Here is an 18,089-nt window from a genome sequence, read left to right as displayed (position 1 = left end):
CATAAATGTCGTTTCACCAAATCCCCTCATTGTGTAAAGCACTAAAAATTAATATTTTCTGCTTAACAAATGTAGGCCTATTGAAATGTTAAACACGTCTACGCAAGGAAATTATATACTTATGTCTGAATATAATTTATTCTGATCTCTTGGTCAGTTCATTATTTCTATTTCATTATTATTTTAATGGCTCAACTTTCTCTATTTGTATTTTTTTTTTCATGTTATCTTATTTTTTGTAGTTTTGTTTTTGTGGTTAGGAAAAGAGTAATTATCGTCCAGGTGTTATAAATAAAGCTAGTTTAAAAAAAAAAGAGAAGAAGCTTAGTGTAGGTGCAGTCAGATTCTTTTCCCAAGTCCTCAGGAACTCTCCTTCACATCTTTCCTTGACCTCATGACGTTTTACACATCGAGGTCGAGGAGAAGTGGTTAGGAAACGAGATTTCTGTTTACTTTTCGACCCCAGTCCTGGAAACAAGCGCGGAACTCTTTCATAGCTGCTGTTTCTGACGGACTGTTTACAAAGTTGCAACACGGGAAGCTTGCTTTGACAGCGAAAAGAATAATGCGTTGGTGTGTTTTGTAGAAAGCGGTTATATTTACGTCTGCAAATTCACATATTAGATTATTTTTTCCAAACATAATTCCTTCCGTCGATGATTAAACGTAAACGAAGATGTTCGCGGGGCTGCCGGAGCTCGGAATATCCAATGGAGAGGACCTGAAAGAAACTCTCACCAACTGCACCGAGCCGCTGAAAGCCATTGATCAGTTTCAGGTAAGGCTGCGTTAGAAGGTGTTTGTCCGTGTTGTGTAAATTACCTACAGCTACACCATGTAGCATCATAGCTAGCCTCCTGTCCCTGATGTTATCTAATGTTGGCTAACTTCAGCACCGTTTCAATAAAATAGTAATTAAAAATGTAGATGCAGGTCTAACGTGCAAAAAGTTGTCCGCAGCCTGTGAAGCACATTTAGTCACTGGTATTGGTAATATATTCGAAATATATTATCCTATATAGTATAAATGCAGTGTCAACACCAAGTTGGAAACGTTAGCCAGCCCGCGGTGCTTCACCTGTGGGTGTAGTGATACAGTGTGCCCTGCAGATGAGGGGTTGAAGAGAAAAGTGTGACCTGTTACAAGCTGTCTGATTTGATTGGTGAAGAAAATATCCAACCGCAACCAGCTGCACAAAAACAGGAAAATACTGACGTGCCGCCTCAATTATCAGAATGAAATGAGCTTCCGGTTCGGTAGTTAAAGCACTGAGCACCACCGACTCACTGCTTTATGCACCAGTTGTTGTTGAGAAAACGTCTTGGGTAGGTCTACACAATCAATTGAAATGCCCTCTAAATCAGTATTAATTTAAATTAAACTGTATTAAATATATATATATATATATGTATATATGTATGTATGTATGTATGTATATATATATATATATATACATATATATATTTTGAACTGATTCACAATCACTTGATTTTTCTTTGAGCGGAGTCTATATAAGGTGAGTGAATAAGGATGGAAAATACCTGATCGGGCGGGGTGCGGACAGACACGCAGATCGTATACAATAAATAGATAAATAAATAGGTTTTTAATTTAAAAATGACCTTTTTCATTTATTTCAGGGGACTTTTATTTTATAATTCCATATTTAATTGTTTCTGAGGACTTTGATTTCAGTGCTGATGCTTTGGTCTGAATCTGAAATAACCACGCCCCCTTATTTGAATACAACAGATGGAAATAAAAAGAGCTGGGAAAATAAATGTGGCATTTGGAAATAAAAGTCCCCTGAATTGAATAAAAATGTAATAAAAAAAAGCTATTATTTATTTACCATTCATTTATTTTCATTTTATATTCATTTATCGAGTCAGCTCAGATATTATACTTATATATATATATATATATACGAGGGCTGAATGATTTGGGAAAATAATCTTATCAATATTGCGATTTAATTTGAATTTATTCGCGATAAATTCCTTATCTTCTGTATTATTCAACAAACGAAAGCAATAAATCATACTATATTATTATGACTAACAGATAATGACTAAAAGATTAAACATAAACTGTTTCCTGTAGGCCAGGCCTATGTCATGATGAAATTAGATGATGCATGAATTGATATGAATGACATATTTTTATTTAACTACTTCAATCACAGTAATATATTGACTGATTTGTTTAACTTACAGCCTTGTAATCGTGTAAAATTGTCCGTGGTTATGCAGACATGGTTCTCTTCATGGAGATCTCAGCTGGCAAGCCCCCCTCTTGGGCCAGCTGCAATGTTTCCCTCCGTGTGCTCGTCTGGGAAGTAGGCAGTTTGAAGGCAGCGAGCTTTGAGGTCGAAGTCCGCTGGACTCCGCTGTACGGCTTGACCACATTTCAGTTATAGTAGAGAAAAAAATGTAGGGCAACCTGGCTAAAATTTGTGTGGGAGGGCATGCTGTACCGCTTATCCAGTGTATTTATCAAAGCCGTAAACCCAGGCTTGTCCCCGTGCTGAGAGGCACAGAGTTCCCTATGAACTCTGTTATTGCCTGAATAATTTCCCCCGTGCCCATTTGAATTAAGTTTATATGGAGGTATGCTTTCGTTTCGGTCACTGATCCTTGTCGGGTGGTATTTGGCTTACAAAACACACTGATGGTCGGCATTTTAGCCATGCAACTATGGTACATGGCTTTGAGGTGCTGATACAGGTTAGTAGTGTTTCCCCGTGAGGTAGCAACGGTACCAGGGCAAGTTCTCAATACCTGACGCTGTGCAGCATCTTCTTCTTCTTTAAAACCAAAATAGTTCCACACAAGCGATGTAGGCTACTGCTCCTCTTTGACACTAAAGTGTACGCAGTGCCAGGTCCTGATCCACACAATAAACTAGGTCAAACACCTTATAGTTATACCTTGGGTTTGATTAACAAGTACAGAAACAACCTGGAAAACAACAATAAGCCTTATTTTGACGCTACACTTTTTAGATCTTGGTCGTTTTCAACTATGCATTTTAACCTGGATGAAGGAATTTAGTCATCGAACTTAAGTTATCAGAGAAACAAGGAAAAAGTAGTGGCAGCCCAGCTCCCAAACCCTCCAAGACATCCCGTGTCTACTAAACAGCGTCTGTGAAACATAAATATAATCTGTTTTTACCAGTGTTAATTAGGGATCGTTATCGTTAAGATTTTAACGGTAGTACTATTCTTACTGATACTACTTATCGATACGGTACTTTAACGGTACTCTTATTGATAGTTTTTGAGGAAGAAAAAAAAAACTTGAACAAACAAAACATTTGTCACACTTGTGACAACGGGCAGTGTCTGCATCAACTCTAGTAAAGTAGAGCCACACTTTGGACCGTTTGGTTCTCTCCGCCTCCGTTATCCATCTAAAGGTAGGCTACGAGCTTAAGTTGGTGTGTGCGCTGCACTGTGTGTGTGTGTGTGTGTGTGTGTCACTGGAACAACAGCCCCCCCACCCCTACCCCTCCGCTCACACAAACAGCAGCCGGCCAGAGAGAGAGAGACAGTCTTTATATACATAGAAGGATATTTGACGGAGTTGGTGAAGTAAATATGGAAGATAAGGTTTATCTAGCGGAGAAAAAAACAAACAAACAAAACGCTACTGCTCCAGTACCGATAGCAGAACCTTTAAGGTCGGAGCTTATTGAGACTGTGGTCTTGAGTAATGTAGCCTCGGGGCCCGTTCAATACCTGAATTATGATGTTTATTGGAACAGCAGTGATTTAAGTGTAGTTACTGTTTCACAACAGTGTTTTATTTTTAAGATTCTAATATTTTATTCTTATTTTTGAGATGGTTTGATTTTTCAGTTTACAGCACAAATATTCAGTATAAACACATCTAATGGTACATTAGTAGATGAGATGCTGCTGACCCTGACAGGCTCTATCCTTTCTTGTCTTAGACAGATATCAATCTCTGCATGTGATCCATTAACCTACAAGCACTTTAAGTTTATTTGATTCATACATTTTAGGTTAATTGTTAGTTCAGTAAAATAAGCAGAAGCTGTTCATAAATAAAGTGATGCTTGGTCGACTATTCATCTGCCAAATGTCCTAAAAGATTTCACTAGTGTGTTAAATGTCTTTAAATCCCTGATGAGTTTTTGATTTCATGATTGCAGATGGAAAATGGCATCCTGCTGCCGACTCTGCAGTCCGCTCTTCCCTTCCTCGACCTCCATGGGACACCTCGGCTTGAGTTCCACCAGTCTGTTTTTGACGAGCTTCGAGAAAAGCTGATGGAGCGAGTGGCCACCATTGCAGAGGGCAAGGACGAGGACAGGTGTGTCATTGGTCGGTTTTGACGGAGCGTAACGTTTTCTGAAGGAACAAGCTTGAATGCTATTGTGCTTTGTTTTGTATCTACTCACAGATACGGGAAGCTTGAAGAGCTGCTGGAGAAGAGCTTTCCACTTGTCAAAATGCCGTCCATTCAGCCCGTCGTGATGCAGGTTCTGAAGCATCTCCCCAAGGCAAGAGTTTTTAGGGCTGTAGCATATTAACATGTGTACAGCCACAGGAAGTCCTGTACAGCGAAACACCACATTCACACTGACACTGACCTGCCAGTTTTGGAATGACATGTTTTACAACCCAGTTTGTTTTTGGGGAAAAGGGAAGTAACATAAACCTAGATGTGATTGGTAATGCAATTTTATTTAGTGCTGAAGAGATGAATAATGATAAAAATCACTAATTAAGGGTAACTGAAAGGAGAAACTGGCCAAACATTAGCTGCTAAATCAAAGACCTAAATATAACAAAAGGAGGACTCTATCTAAACAACATTTTTCATCTTTCTAAAGAAACTAGGATCACCTCCTCGTGGTTGTCTGCTTCTTCCACTCAGACAAGTTTCAGATTACATCCCTGTTTATCCAGAGTCAACCAAAGAGAATTTCCTACATGTTTGGGTTTTAACTAAATCTGACCCAGTCCCCTACAGACACCACTAGTACCTCACTTCTAACTTCCAAAGTTTAGCACAGTCTTAACAAAATTTCAAAAATGACGAGAAGAACATCAGTGAGCTGTCTGTCAGTCGCCCTAAGTGACAGGCTGCTCAGGCTTTTGTACACTTCGTCTAAAATGGCTTCAGGAGCGGACAGAAGATGGCGACGCCTCCCATAGCTGCAGCAGGATCCACATCCTACTGAGCATACAATACGAGGAGAGAGTAGCGGCAATAACACACCTCTTAAGGGGATTAAGACGCAAACCACGGCACTGGGGCCATAACACGTTGAGACAGGGCTCTCCAGCACCATCATTAAAACACCAAATTAAATATCAGGAAATCTCGTCATCACCATGTCTGCTCTGAATTTTCTGGTGATTCATCCAGTAGTTGCTGATAATGAATCCAGAGGAAATTGTTGAATTGAAATGTCAAACTTGTCTTTGTAAAAGACGTCGAAGATCTTTACCATACGCTTCCTCCTACAGGTGCCAGAGAAGAAACTGAAGATGGTCATGGCTGACAAGGAGCTGTACAAGGTGTGTGCTGTAGAGGTGAAAAGGCAGATCTGGCAGGACAACCAGGCTCTGTTCGGAGATGAAGTGTCGCCCCTGCTAAAGCAGTACATTGTGGAGAAGGAAGCAGCTCTGTTCAGCAGCGACCTCTCCATCCTACACAATTTCTTCAGCCCTTCTCCCAAAACACGACGCCAAGGCGAGGTAAGTCACCATCATCAGATAAGAAACCAAAGTTCCCAGTGTCGAGCGTGGCTGGTTAACTGTCCAGCGGTCTGTTGGCTGTAGGTGGTCCTAAAGCTGACCCAGATGATCGGAAAGAACGTCAAGCTGTACGACATGGTGCTGCAGTTTTTACGAACACTCTTCCTGCGAACGCGAAATGTCCACTACTGCACACTGAGAGCAGAGCTGCTGATGTCTCTGCACGACCTGGACATCAGTGAGATCTGCTCTGTAGACCCCTGCCACAAGGTGAGGTCAGCACAAACACTGTGCTGCTGAGGAACCCCTCACCCTGTGATTCCTGTGTTTTAGCCTTATGTTACATGTTTGCCTCTTTTGTGTGACTGTTGTGTGTTGTTACAGTTTACTTGGTGTTTAGACGCCTGCATCCGCGAGAAGTTTGTGGACGGGAAGCGAGCGCGAGAGCTGCAAGGTTTCCTGGACGGAGTGAAGAAAGGACAGGAACAAGTCCTGGGGTAACACAAGGGGATGGCTGATGTTTATGAACAGAGCTGTTTATCACAGTTGAATTTATGGATTAATGTCTGTGTGTTTCAGGGACCTGTCCATGATCCTCTGTGACCCGTTCGCCTGTAACACCCTGGTCCTAAGTATCATGAGGAACTTGCAAGAGCTGCTAAGTCAGGAAGCTTTACCTAGGGTGAGCATACTGAGCAAAAGAACACTCATAACATGATAGAAAATCATCCCAATGTTTTCTTGGTATTCTACTGATCAACAGCTGGAGGCAGGGGTGTGAGAAGAGGAACAAGAGAAAGAAAAGAAAAGTGAAAATAATCTCCTTCCCTAACCATTTCTCTTTAACCTCAATGGAAAACGTCATGAGGTCACAAGGAGAATTCATAAGAACTTAGGAAAAGAATCTGACTGCACTTACACTAAGCTTTTTATTAAACTAACTTTATTTATAACACATGGACGATAAATCCTCCTTTCCTAACCACAAAAACAAAACAAAGGGGTACACACAATGTGTTTCACGCTCACGGCCGGATGTATCAAAAGTAAAATGAACGTGAGGGTTTGTGTTCCTCCTGAGGAGACGCAGACGTCTGGTTTGCTCTCAAACCAGTGATGGTGATTATGGAGTTTTTGCCCATTGATGCCAAAAAATGACTGAACACCCCAAATTTAAAGCTCCATATTTTCCTCTTCGACTGTGTGTTATTTAAAGTGTTGATCCATAAGAAGATATATTTATGGTTTGAAGAAACAAAAACCATCTCAGTGTAGTTTTACATCTCCTCTCTCAGGCTTCTCTCTGGAGCTCTAGTAACAACAGGTTGGTGAGCCAATCAGAGGAGAGGAGGCGCTGTTCCTCTCTTCTGACTGTTTTCTTAGTGATCCAATAAAAATACAGTAGACTTACAAAAACACTCAGAGAAACCAAAACCTGCAAGGTTGATTGGTGGGTCCAGGTGGGCGGGGCGGGGCTTGACACATGGCTGAGAGCGGTGACTGCTTTGTTGTGACATCACAAAGTTCCAGAAGGTCTGATGGCTGGTTTTAAGGCTCAGTTTCTGAATACAGGCTGTGTGCATTTCTCTGTGGACTGAGCGCTTTGATACACATGGACATCTACCTTTAGACTGGATGGAGCTTTAAGAGTTGCTGTCAGGCTACGTTAGCTAACAGCTGTTTTGTTTCACAAAAAACCCTTAACTCAAGAGCAACACAATAAACAATGACAATGGTTTTGTATTAAGCTTAATAATAACATAACTAACATAACATAAAGTCTAACTCTTAATTTAGATTTTTATCAGTTGCAAATAGTAAAGTAATATTGAGTTGAATGTCACTGCATCACAGCAGACTATCAATCTACTATTTTACATAAACCCACCAATCAAGTCTGAACACAGTTACAATATTTCAGTGCAGCAGGTCTCTACAGTCTGTGTGAGTGACTAGACAATGTTGACTATAATGGTTTAATTTGTATTTCTATATTCCCATCTCTGTTGTTGACATGGTGCATGTCTGGTCTAACAGACTGGTGTATAACATCAGGGCTGTTCCATTGTGCCCAGTAGACTGTAGTATTGTGTTACTGGATTATTTGTTTTGTAAATTACAGCCACTTTTAAGTGTGTTCTGGTTCCCTCACACACTCCAGTGTATCAGCACTATCTGATGTCCTCGTGTTTGTGTCTGTGAACAGGACAGTTCAGACCTGATGCTGCTGCTGAGGATGCTGTCACTGGGTCAAGGAGCATGGGACATGATCGACAGCCAGGTCTTTAAAGAGCCTCGTTTGGTGCGTACACCACGTCACTAAATCTCATCAGACATTAAACCCCACTTTAATCAAGTGACCATAAGTTTGTCTTCCTGTGCACCTGCCCTCAGGATCTGGAGGTCGTGACCCGCTTCCTGCCCGCCATGATGTCAGTGGTTGTTGACGATCACACCTTCACGGTAGAGCAGAAACTTCCCAGTGAGGAGAAGAGCTCACTGTCGTACCCCACCACCCTGCCTGATGCCTTCAACAGGTAAAACACTGCAGGAGGAGGCATGGTGACATGATATGAGATACCAGCAGTCGAAAGAAAGAACCTTTACATCTTATTCTCACCACAGGAAAAACTTTTATTAGATTCAATAACATAAACACAATAGTGTAGAAATTAAATAATGTGACTTTTTATTAGTGTATTTACTTTGTCCTCTCTTGAGCCAGCAACAGAAACACTGATACTTTTATCTGATATAATGCTCTTTACATTATATAAGAGTATTAACGTTTGATAATAAAGCAGGTCTAGGTTCTATATTAATACTGTAAAAGTATCAAAGCTCAGTCCACAGAGAAATGCACACAGCCTGTATTCAGAAGCTGAGCCTTAAAACCAGCCGTCAGGACTTCTGGAACTTTGTGATGTCACAACAAACCAGTCACTGCCCTCAGTCATGTCCCCAGCACAGCCCACCTGGACTCACCATCCATTTGTTTTAACTTTATTAACAACACAACACCAAACGGTCATTAAATGGTTGGAAACACTGCACAATCATTGGATTTCAGGAAGCAAATAGATCATTACACAGCCAAGGATAATGATATTAGTTTTGTTTTATTTTATTTAACCTTTATTTTGATGGGCAGGACATTAAGAAAGAATTCTTATATACAATGACAGCCTGGCAAGTGTTAGAACACACTCCCGTAGGGGAGAAGGAGTGGGGTGTTGGAGACCTCAATCTGGATTAAGTTTATTTTTTCTCAAATATCAGAATTTGACCAAGCTACATTAGTAGGCTACAATCTGTGGTTGATCTGCCTGTGCATCACTCAGAAAACAGTCACAGACCTGTTGTTACTAGAGCTCCAGAGACAAGCCTGAGAGAGGAGATGTAAAACTACACTGAGATGGTTTTTGGTTCTTAAAAGCACAAATATATATGGTTATTAATATCAAAACTTCAAATAAACATGGAAAAAGTGTAAAATATGGGACCTTTTAATCAAGTTGGAACTATAGTATACAATAGTATAGTTTTATTATTTGGTTTGTTTTGGAATTTTACTGCTGTATTCTATTATTTATTTTGTATATTTTTATGATAGTTGTGTGATGCTGAATTAGTCGATTAATCATGGTGTGAGTTGAACATTAATTTCAAATAGTTTGTCATTTATCAAGCAGAACTCTTAATCATGCTCTGGTTCTGAAATCTGAGGATTTGTTCCCTTTTTCTCTTTGAATATCTTGACTGAGTTTTGGGCTGTTGGTCTTTCATATCATGCAACTTACAGATGTTACAGATGTTAGCTTTGGCTCTGACAACTTGTATTTTTTACTATTTTGACATGTTCTTTAGATAAAACATTGAATCCAAAAAAGATCCAGAAGATGAACTTTTCAGCTCCGAATTTAATTTCTCTGTTTCTCTTATTTGTTTAAAATAAATATATGTTTCATATTTCCCAGAACTTTTAGACATGCGATATTTAATATGAATCGTTGCATTCAAGATTCAAGATGGACTATATAAATGTACAGTTGAGGTTTCTCTAGAAAATGCATTTAAACATTTATTCAAGTCAGTTAAATCTGAGTTTTTGTGTGCAACTGTTTTTCAAATGCATCATAACCAATAATAATTTTAATTTAATTTAATTTTTACTAAAGTCTCAGGACCAATAAATACAGTAGAATACAGACCACGTACATTAGCAGTAGTTTCCAGCCTCTTCCCTCGTGTGAGGAAGAGGAGCAGCCTGATGCACATGTGGTGTTTGGATCACAATCTTGATGAGAAGAGGCCCATTGGATTTAAGATAAAAAACACATGTCCTCAATGAGGCATATTGATCATCAGTAAATAGATGGTTTCTCCTGCTAGATTCAGGCGCTTAAGATGTTTAGATTCTTATCTTCATTATCTGGTTCTGCCAAGAACAAGGAGTCCTGCAAAAGATGGTCTGGCCCCCACAGAGTCCTGATCTCTACAACATGGAGTCAGTCTGGGATCACATGAAGAGACAGAAGTCACTGAGACAGAGTAAATCCACAGAGGACCTGTGGCAAGTTCTCCTTGTAAGAAGAACTTGAAAACTGTTGTGTAGTGGAGTGACTGGGAGAACTAATGCTGTTTAAAAAGCAAAGGTCGCATCAGATATTGATTTAGTTTTTTCTGTTCACTGCACTTCATATGAAGTTATTTGCTAAATGAAAACTATTTATGGCATTATCTTTGAAAGTCTTTCTCTCACTTTACCTTTTAAGGTGTAAAAACCTTGCACAACAAGATACAACAATATGTTGTGTTTCAAACAGGCTTCAAAAGTGCTGCCCAAACATACAATCCTGCTATTGTCTTAATGTGACACAGCTATGATACTATGATAGCTACTGTACATGAGAACAAGTTTTACCAACCAGACAGTAACAGTACTTACGTACAGTAAGTACATTTACTTGAGTACTGTACTCAAGTAAATTTTTCTAGTATGTACTTGAGTTTTTTTTTTTTTTTTTGTAAACTTTTACTCCACTACATTTCTGAAGTCAAGTGAAGTACTTGTTACTTTGAAGCAGCTTGTAGTCAGTGGAATGAATTCTAAAAGTGTGGTAGACCATACACTGTTGATCACAGGAGAAAAAACAATCAGCCAACTCCTCCACTGTCAGTCATGTTGTGCTGCTGCATGTTTGAACAGCTCAGTTTGAATTTGGCAGTGGCTTGACGATGGCTACTAGATGAAGATGAGGCAGCACATGCTTCAAGTCCATATTTAAAATTTTAAAATTGAATAGATTCCTTTTGCTTTAAATGTTTGCTACGCGACCAAAATTCATCACTACCTTCAGAAATTTGCCATCCAACTTTAGAAAGAATGTCGAGGTACTGAATGTTTGTTTAGTTCCAGATAAAGAGTTTGCAGTTGGCGTCGTTTTGTTAATTCACTTGTGTTTTTTTGGCCATTTCTATCAAATTTGTATCATATTCTACAAGCTTTTTATTCTACAGGTTCTACAGTCGGTCAGTGCTTCAGCCAGGCATCTCAGAGTCATTAGATTCTGTAAATGTGGAACACTATAACAATGTGGTGACGTTAAAAAAAAAAAAAAGGATTTTTGGATACTTAAGAAAAAAAGCAAGTACTCCAGTACTTGCTCCAGTAAACAGCAGGATTACAGTGGTCTCTAGTGGTGAGTTTTATGATTCAGTCATTAGCAGGGAGTTGCTGGTGGTTTCTAAAGTGCAAAAGACAAACCGTTCTCTAAAATGTGATAAGTACACTACTGTCAATACTACCCCGACTGTCTGCTTTGACATGAGAGATCTTTGTAGAATGACACAGTGGTGGAAGACGTGGTCAGGTCCTTTCTGTTGATCACTGTAAAGCCTCAGTGTTGTAAAACAATGAAAACAAGAACAAATCAAACTGAGAATAACTCGACAGAAAGAGGCTCGTACTGAGGCTGGAATTTCAACCAAAAGCAGCAGGATTCATTATAATGGTTAGATGAAACTCCCGTGTTTTTCAGTATTCTGTTGTAGACCCAATCACAGGGGGAAAAAAACCTTGGTGTTTTTCTGTTGTTAAAATGACAAACTTTGAGAGTTGTACAGCCTTGGTCGGTGTGTGTTGGTGTGTGTGCTCTGTAGAATAATGCTTTCATCACTCAGGTGCATGTAAACCAACTATTATTTGGATGGACAGTTACAAATGGAATTATATCTTTAATCTGAAACCAATACATATTAATTCAAACACTTTGATGCAGTACTGAACGGTTAGCACTGGAGGGTGGTATTTCTCTGATGTATGAGGGATATCAGCTGCAGTGAAACTCTCAGACCCTGGAAACACTTCTCACTGTATTAATGTGAAAGTGAAGGATTATCAGTTTAGAGAAAGTTAAACATCTGTAAACTTTGCTGTCAAGTGGTTGGAGGTGTCTTTTTACTTTCTCTCATAAAGACAAAAACAGGTGGATATTACTGAATTATTTGTATTTTTTAATGAAGGGTCGGTAGATACAAGTGTGGGGGTGGGGGGTTTGGATTAGGCAGTGAGGGGAAGGGGTAAAGGTGTAAGAGGGCGGGAGATTCCTCTCCTTCTTCTCTCTCTCATTTTTCTTTCTACTCTTGCTCCTTCCTCTTTTTCCTCTCCTTCTCCTTCTTCTCTCTCTTCTCTTTGTCTTTCTTGTCCTGCTCCTTCCCCTCTTACCTCTCCTTCTCCTTCTTCTTCTCTCTCTCCCCTTTGTCTTTCTTCTCTTGCTTCTTCTGTTCCTTCATCTCCTTCTTGAGCCTCTTCTTTTCCTCCTTCTTCATCTTTGCCTTCTCCTTGTCAGGCTTGGAGGCGAGTTCCTGAAAAGACAAAGACACTTGTTACAGTATTTTCTCTTCAAAAGGTTCTATAAAAAAAAAAAACTTACAATCCAACAAGTTAGTCAAAAAAAATCCCTTTGGCCTGTTGTACCCAGTTCTCCTTCTCAGCGAGCCACTATTCCTCCTCACTCTTTTTCTGCAGCTCCTCTTCCTCTTTCTTCTCCTGCAGAGCGTCAACCTTTTCCTGCCAGTCAGTCTCACTCTGGTGGATCTGAGTCTCCAAGGTCTTGAGGCTGACCAAGACATGAGGTTTTGGCTGCTAAAGGTCAAAGGTCAAGGTCACAGTGACCTCGGACCTCAGAAAACACTTTTTAGCCTTAACTCAAGACTTCACACAAATTATGACAAAATTTCACACAAATGGTTCATATTTTATATGACTCAGGATAAACAGGGATCTAACCCGAAAATAGTCTGAGTGGTGGAGGCAGAGAACCGCAAGGCGATAATTCTAGTACTAATCATGGTAACAGTAGGTGTCATCCATGTCACCTGTCAATGACATCATTCCCCATTTGCCAGTGTTTGGCAACTGACGCCCGCCAGCAATAATATTTATCATTTTTTTGATGATTTTTGTTTTATCCAAAAGTAGATAGATCTCAGTTACTCAAACAGATCTCTGTCTGAGCAGCAACAGTTACCCACAGAATCACTTCCTCTTTAGCGATTTTACATGAGAAAGACCATGTTAACCGTTAAACAGCTAGCCCGCTAACTGCTGCTGCAGACAGCAGCCCTTGTTCTGCTCTGCAGCCTCGGTGAGTTTGATGTAGCTCAACATGGACCAGTTCTCCACCTGAGCAGAATCAAAACCACCATCACCAGCTACATTTTCATCAATACCTTAATTTAGCCTTTTATTATGTTCTGGCTGGTGTCTCATGTCTCTCATGTGTCTCATATGATGTCAGTGCTGTGATCGTGACTGTTGTTTTCTCCTCAGGTACCTGCAGGAGAACAGAGTGGCCTGTGAGATGGGTCTGTACTACGTCCTCCACATTGCCAAACTGAGGAACAAGAACGCCTTACAGAGGTTACTGCCTGCCCTGGGTCAGTCTGACATTTCATCTTATTGATTAAACTGAGTGTTTTTCTGTTTTTTTTGTTTTTTTATCTGATTGTCATGTTTGTTCCAGGATCCCAGTTTATCTTGTCATTGAAAACATGTAATTTTGAAAAAATGACATTTCTGGCAGCTTTATTTTTTTAGTCTTTTCTCTTGGAGGAAAATGTCTATTAGTTTCAGTCTAGTTTTCATCAGTGACATTTTTTTTGTTCTGCTGTCATGGCAATAACAAAACATTTGGTTCAACCTTGTGACCAGCAGCAACATATTAAGACGCTGAGGTTCAGTTCAATGAAAATTATTGTATTTACAAACAACAACAAAACCAAGAGTGTGAAGGCCAAAAAGAACAAAAGCATGGAGGGTGTCTGAGGCAGTCACCCAGTAGGCTACAGGATCCATAGCCTCCCTCCCCAAATTGACTCCCTCTCCTCGTGGTCCAGGATCAGCTGAGGAGAGAGAACATGTCACACCTGCATTTTTAATTTCTGTGTATTTTAAGCACTTTGAGGCTACAGCTGGTCACCATCTTTGTTGTGTAGAGTTACCATTGTTATAGGTGTCGTTTTTCAACTGCCACAAGGTTAGTGGAGAAGGCTCCATTTACTTAAGTAATATCACACTCAAGGTCATGATGTTGTACTGAATATCAGCACGGCTGTGATTCGGTCATAGGTACGAGGCTGCAGCCTGCTTTTATACAACAGTTCTATAAGCACCATATTAGTTAAATAAACAAATAGTTCCTCAACTGGACTGATACTGGGCTGTTGCCTAGCAACACATAAACATTTTCCTGAACTGCACAGTGCACAGTAGCTTGCTACTTTGTCTACACATTACCTCAGGTGTGCGCTGAAGTGTCCAGGCTTCTTCCCATCATCCTCTCCTGACGACCACACATCATTTCATTCATATATTATATCATATATTAATTATACTCTATATCAGCACTCATGAAATGACTCTCATCCAATCAGATTACTATGTCAGAACTTACTGTTGTGTAATACTGTTCTTTGTCTGGGGTCAGTTTGAGAGGACAAGCTTTTATTTGTATATTTGTCATTATGAAAGGATTTTTATCATGGACAAAATGAAAACTGCTGCCAGAGCAGGTTCAGTATATACACCTTCACTAATTTAAAAAATCCAGAAAAAGACATAAAGAAAGAAGCACGAGCCAGGTGAAAGTAAGAGTTTGATCTGTGCTGTGAACCCACAGTGGAGACCTACAATGACATGGCCTTCGGCGACATCTTCCTGCACCTGCTGACCGGACACCTCACACTGCTCTCCGACGAATTTGGATCTGAAGAGTTTTGTTCCGTTGTCTTTGACGGCTTCCTCCTCACGTCTTTCTCCAGGTGCGTTGATTCTAACAGATTCTGTAATATTACTCCAAACCCACAGTCAGTGTAGCTGAACACATCATTATCAGAGCAGAACACGAAGTGGACTGAGACACACACAGTTGAGCTGAATTGACACAGAGAGGATTGAGCAGTAGCTGAAAGGTGAACACGATGCTCATCAGCTCCCAGGAGCCTGTGAGCTATATTCTTGTCACATCTCCACCATGTCTCCTGACAGTTTGTGTCTCTGTTTGAATATTTTCCAGTAAAGAGAATGTCCACAGACACACCCTGCGAATGTTGCTGCATCTACAACACAAAGTGCTGCCGTCATACATGGAAACCCTGATGAAAACTCTGGAACCTCCAAAACAGGTTGGCTTCATTTTCACATTCACCTTGTGCTTTGAAATGGACAGGAGTTGTAGAAATGGAGAGAATCAGGAAGAGGTCTTCCTCTTCTTCATCTGTCTCCAGAGGAGCTGTGTGTAATTCACACTCATGGCAGCAGCAGTAACTTCTTCATTATTAAAATCTTCTGATGTGACTCTGTGATCTCACAGTTTGCTTCCTGGTGAGCTGCTGCACAGTCACAGTTTCTACAGTGAAATATGATTCTTTTTTTTCTGGCATGTTGATTTATTACAGGAAGTTTTCAGATTTGTTGTTTAATTGCAATAATATTTGCAGCATTACTACAAGCAGAGAACTTATGTAATCACTGAAGTAAATGAAGGATAAGGCAACAGATAATAAAAACACTATTTATTGTGCTCAGCCTTTAGGTTACTGTAGATACTGTAGTTGCAATGATACGTCTACTTTAATGCACAAACAGGAATTTCAGCATTTCATGAAACATAAATTCAGTGCAAAAAATAATCGTCTGCTACCAGCTGTGTATTCAGCTAAAGGCCTGTCTGTTTGGGTAGTTTGGAGGAGTATTCACAGGTCTTCATAGAGGTGAACCTCTTTCCCCTTAAAGGAGGTAAGGTCACAGTCTCTCCTTCCTGAGTTACAGTGTTGAATAATGGCCAGAAGTGTTTTTGCAGAACATTATGATGTCACAGTGATGTTGACCTTTGACCTTTTGGATATATAATGTTATGACTTTTTATCCTGTTAGGTAAATAGTTTATGAATTCTTGAGTTATGGCCAAAAATGTTTTGTGAGGTTACCTTGACCTTTGACCTTTTGACCAGAAAAAGAAAATTCAAATTCTCTTTCTAGAAATGGTGCCAATGTTACATCAACTGAAGAAATAGTCCCTGTGGAAACTGTTGACACCAGGTCAGGGTGTGAGTGAGTGGTGTGGGCCATTGTCAGTGCAGCACTGACCGCTGCTATCAAACACATGTTATCTGTTGCTAACTTAGTTAGCCACAAAGCAAGCTAATGCCATGGCTCGTCAGGAGAAGACTGATGAGCAGTTAACGTACAGTGTAACAGTCGTTCTGCCTAATGGTGAATATATGTGCGACTCAGAGACACAGAAGCTTTTCAGCAGTAAAACTGACACCTTCAGCTAATGACTGAGCATCACATTTCAAAACAGCTGGTTTCAACTAGAACTGGATCGTTAGAGCAGCAGAACAACACCAGAAATAAATATTTGATATATATGATGTTGATATATTGTTATCAGATTTCTTTAAATCAGCATCAGCCTTAAAAATCCTTTTTAATAACTGTCATCAAATGACAAAGTGCTGACAGGAACTGGTCCAAACACCGACACTCAGGCTCTCAGACTGACACACACTTGTCGTTGCTGTTCTTTGTGTGTGTTGTACTATAACCACAGTGCAGCGAGCCGGTGAAGGAGCTCTACACAAACCTGATGGAGAAGCTGGAGGCACAGAAGAAGAGCCCCCCACCACCGGACGAAACTCCATCCCTGGATCTCGGGCTGCACCCGGTGACTGTCCCCACCACGGCCTCCACACCGACCACGCCTATCTGACAGAAACCAGAATCCTGATGAGTGACTGACTGAGAGTTCAGACCCAAGATGCTTGTTGTGTGATTTCTTTGTGTAGTTTCTTTAGATGTTGGTCTCAGAGAAGGTCTTCCAGCTCTGACAAGGTTTCCAGCGGCAGGATGTTTTTATTCAAGGGGGGTGGGGGGGTGGTCATGACTTTTCTAGACTTTGTGCTGCAGCATTATTGTCCAAATATACAGAACTTTGATATGTATCAGTATGTTACACTTGAGCTGTGTCAGTAGTGAAAGAAAGGTGTAAATAAATGATTATTAGAAATACACAGTGGTGTTATTGAGTGACATCTAATGCAACACTGCAGCACCTCTGTTCACAGTCAGTCCCCTGATGAGAGGCACTCAGCTAAAGCAAAGAACAGTCTGTAGACCTCACACAGGTAGTGTGGCAGAGTCATGACAAACTTCTATTGAAAGTGTGTTGAACCATGTGAGAACATTAAAATCCTGAAACTATGAATATTTGGTCATTATGATCAGGACTGGTGTTGAATTAAAAAAGAATAATTCAGTAAAAGTAGTAAGTAATATTGACATATAATATTTTTATTACAGTTTTTTTAATGCATTTTTTTCCTCTAAGGACCTCAGTGTAAGTTTTTTTTTTTTGAAGGATTCACAAGGGTTAAGTAAGTGAATAAGCTTTTCGTCCACTCACAAGTATTATTGATCATCATGTACTTAATCATTTGCAGCACAAACACAAGATTTGAAGCAGATGACATACAAATGAAGATGTTTCCACTGTTTTTCTCTTTGATATTTAAACTGATGTTATTTACTCATTGTCATTGTGAATCATTTCAAGTTTTTCTTCTGCGTTAAAAATGTGAGTGAACTTGTTGTGACATCATTCTACATGTTCTCACTTTGAAGAGTTAGTTCTTTATTTAGCATGAAGAAATGAAAGCTGCAGCTGCTCCTGTTTGAAGGTACAGAGTGAGTATCAAGACGTGGCTGTGCCCAATGACTGTTATAATACACAGTACAGGAGGAGGGACTGAATTTGATTCATCACATTGTTTTCATAATAACAAACACAA

The 18,089-nt window shown here is 40.0% G+C and overlaps 1 protein-coding gene across 1 annotated transcript; it reads left to right on the top strand.

Moving 5' to 3' along the window:
- The first annotated feature begins 538 nt into the window (after nt 1-538).
- Nucleotides 539-17,158, top strand: nelfb (negative elongation factor complex member B). Its single transcript, XM_022755234.1, has 13 exons — nt 539-778; nt 4,181-4,341; nt 4,432-4,531; nt 5,505-5,735; nt 5,820-6,005; nt 6,120-6,232; nt 6,315-6,417; nt 7,942-8,037; nt 8,130-8,272; nt 13,570-13,676; nt 14,918-15,059; nt 15,314-15,422; nt 16,853-17,158. Exons 1-13 carry the CDS (start codon nt 677-679, stop codon nt 17,009-17,011), a joined length of 1,752 nt encoding a protein of 583 aa, XP_022610955.1. The 5' UTR covers nt 539-676; the 3' UTR covers nt 17,012-17,158.
- The last annotated feature ends 931 nt before the right edge of the window (nt 17,159-18,089 follow it).

Source organism: Seriola dumerili, unplaced genomic scaffold (assembly GCF_002260705.1).
Source record: "Seriola dumerili isolate Sdu_G_001 unplaced genomic scaffold, Sdu_1.0 BDQW01000017.1, whole genome shotgun sequence".
Taxonomy (NCBI): Eukaryota; Metazoa; Chordata; class Actinopteri; order Carangiformes; family Carangidae; genus Seriola; species Seriola dumerili.
The sequence above is the reverse complement of the archived record's forward strand: the minus strand, read 5'-3'. Positions and strand labels throughout refer to the sequence as shown.

Bases quoted from the DNA above. Each gene is read 5' to 3' on its own strand.
- nelfb (XM_022755234.1), top strand. From the start codon at position 677: ATGTTCGCGGGGCTGCCGGAGCTCGGAATATCCAATGGAGAGGACCTG. The intron at 4,532-5,504 runs GCAAGAGTTTTT...TTCCTCCTACAG, and splicing joins TTCTGAAGCATCTCCCCAAG to GTGCCAGAGAAGAAACTGAA. The intron at 5,736-5,819 runs GTAAGTCACCAT...TGTTGGCTGTAG, and splicing joins AAACACGACGCCAAGGCGAG to GTGGTCCTAAAGCTGACCCA.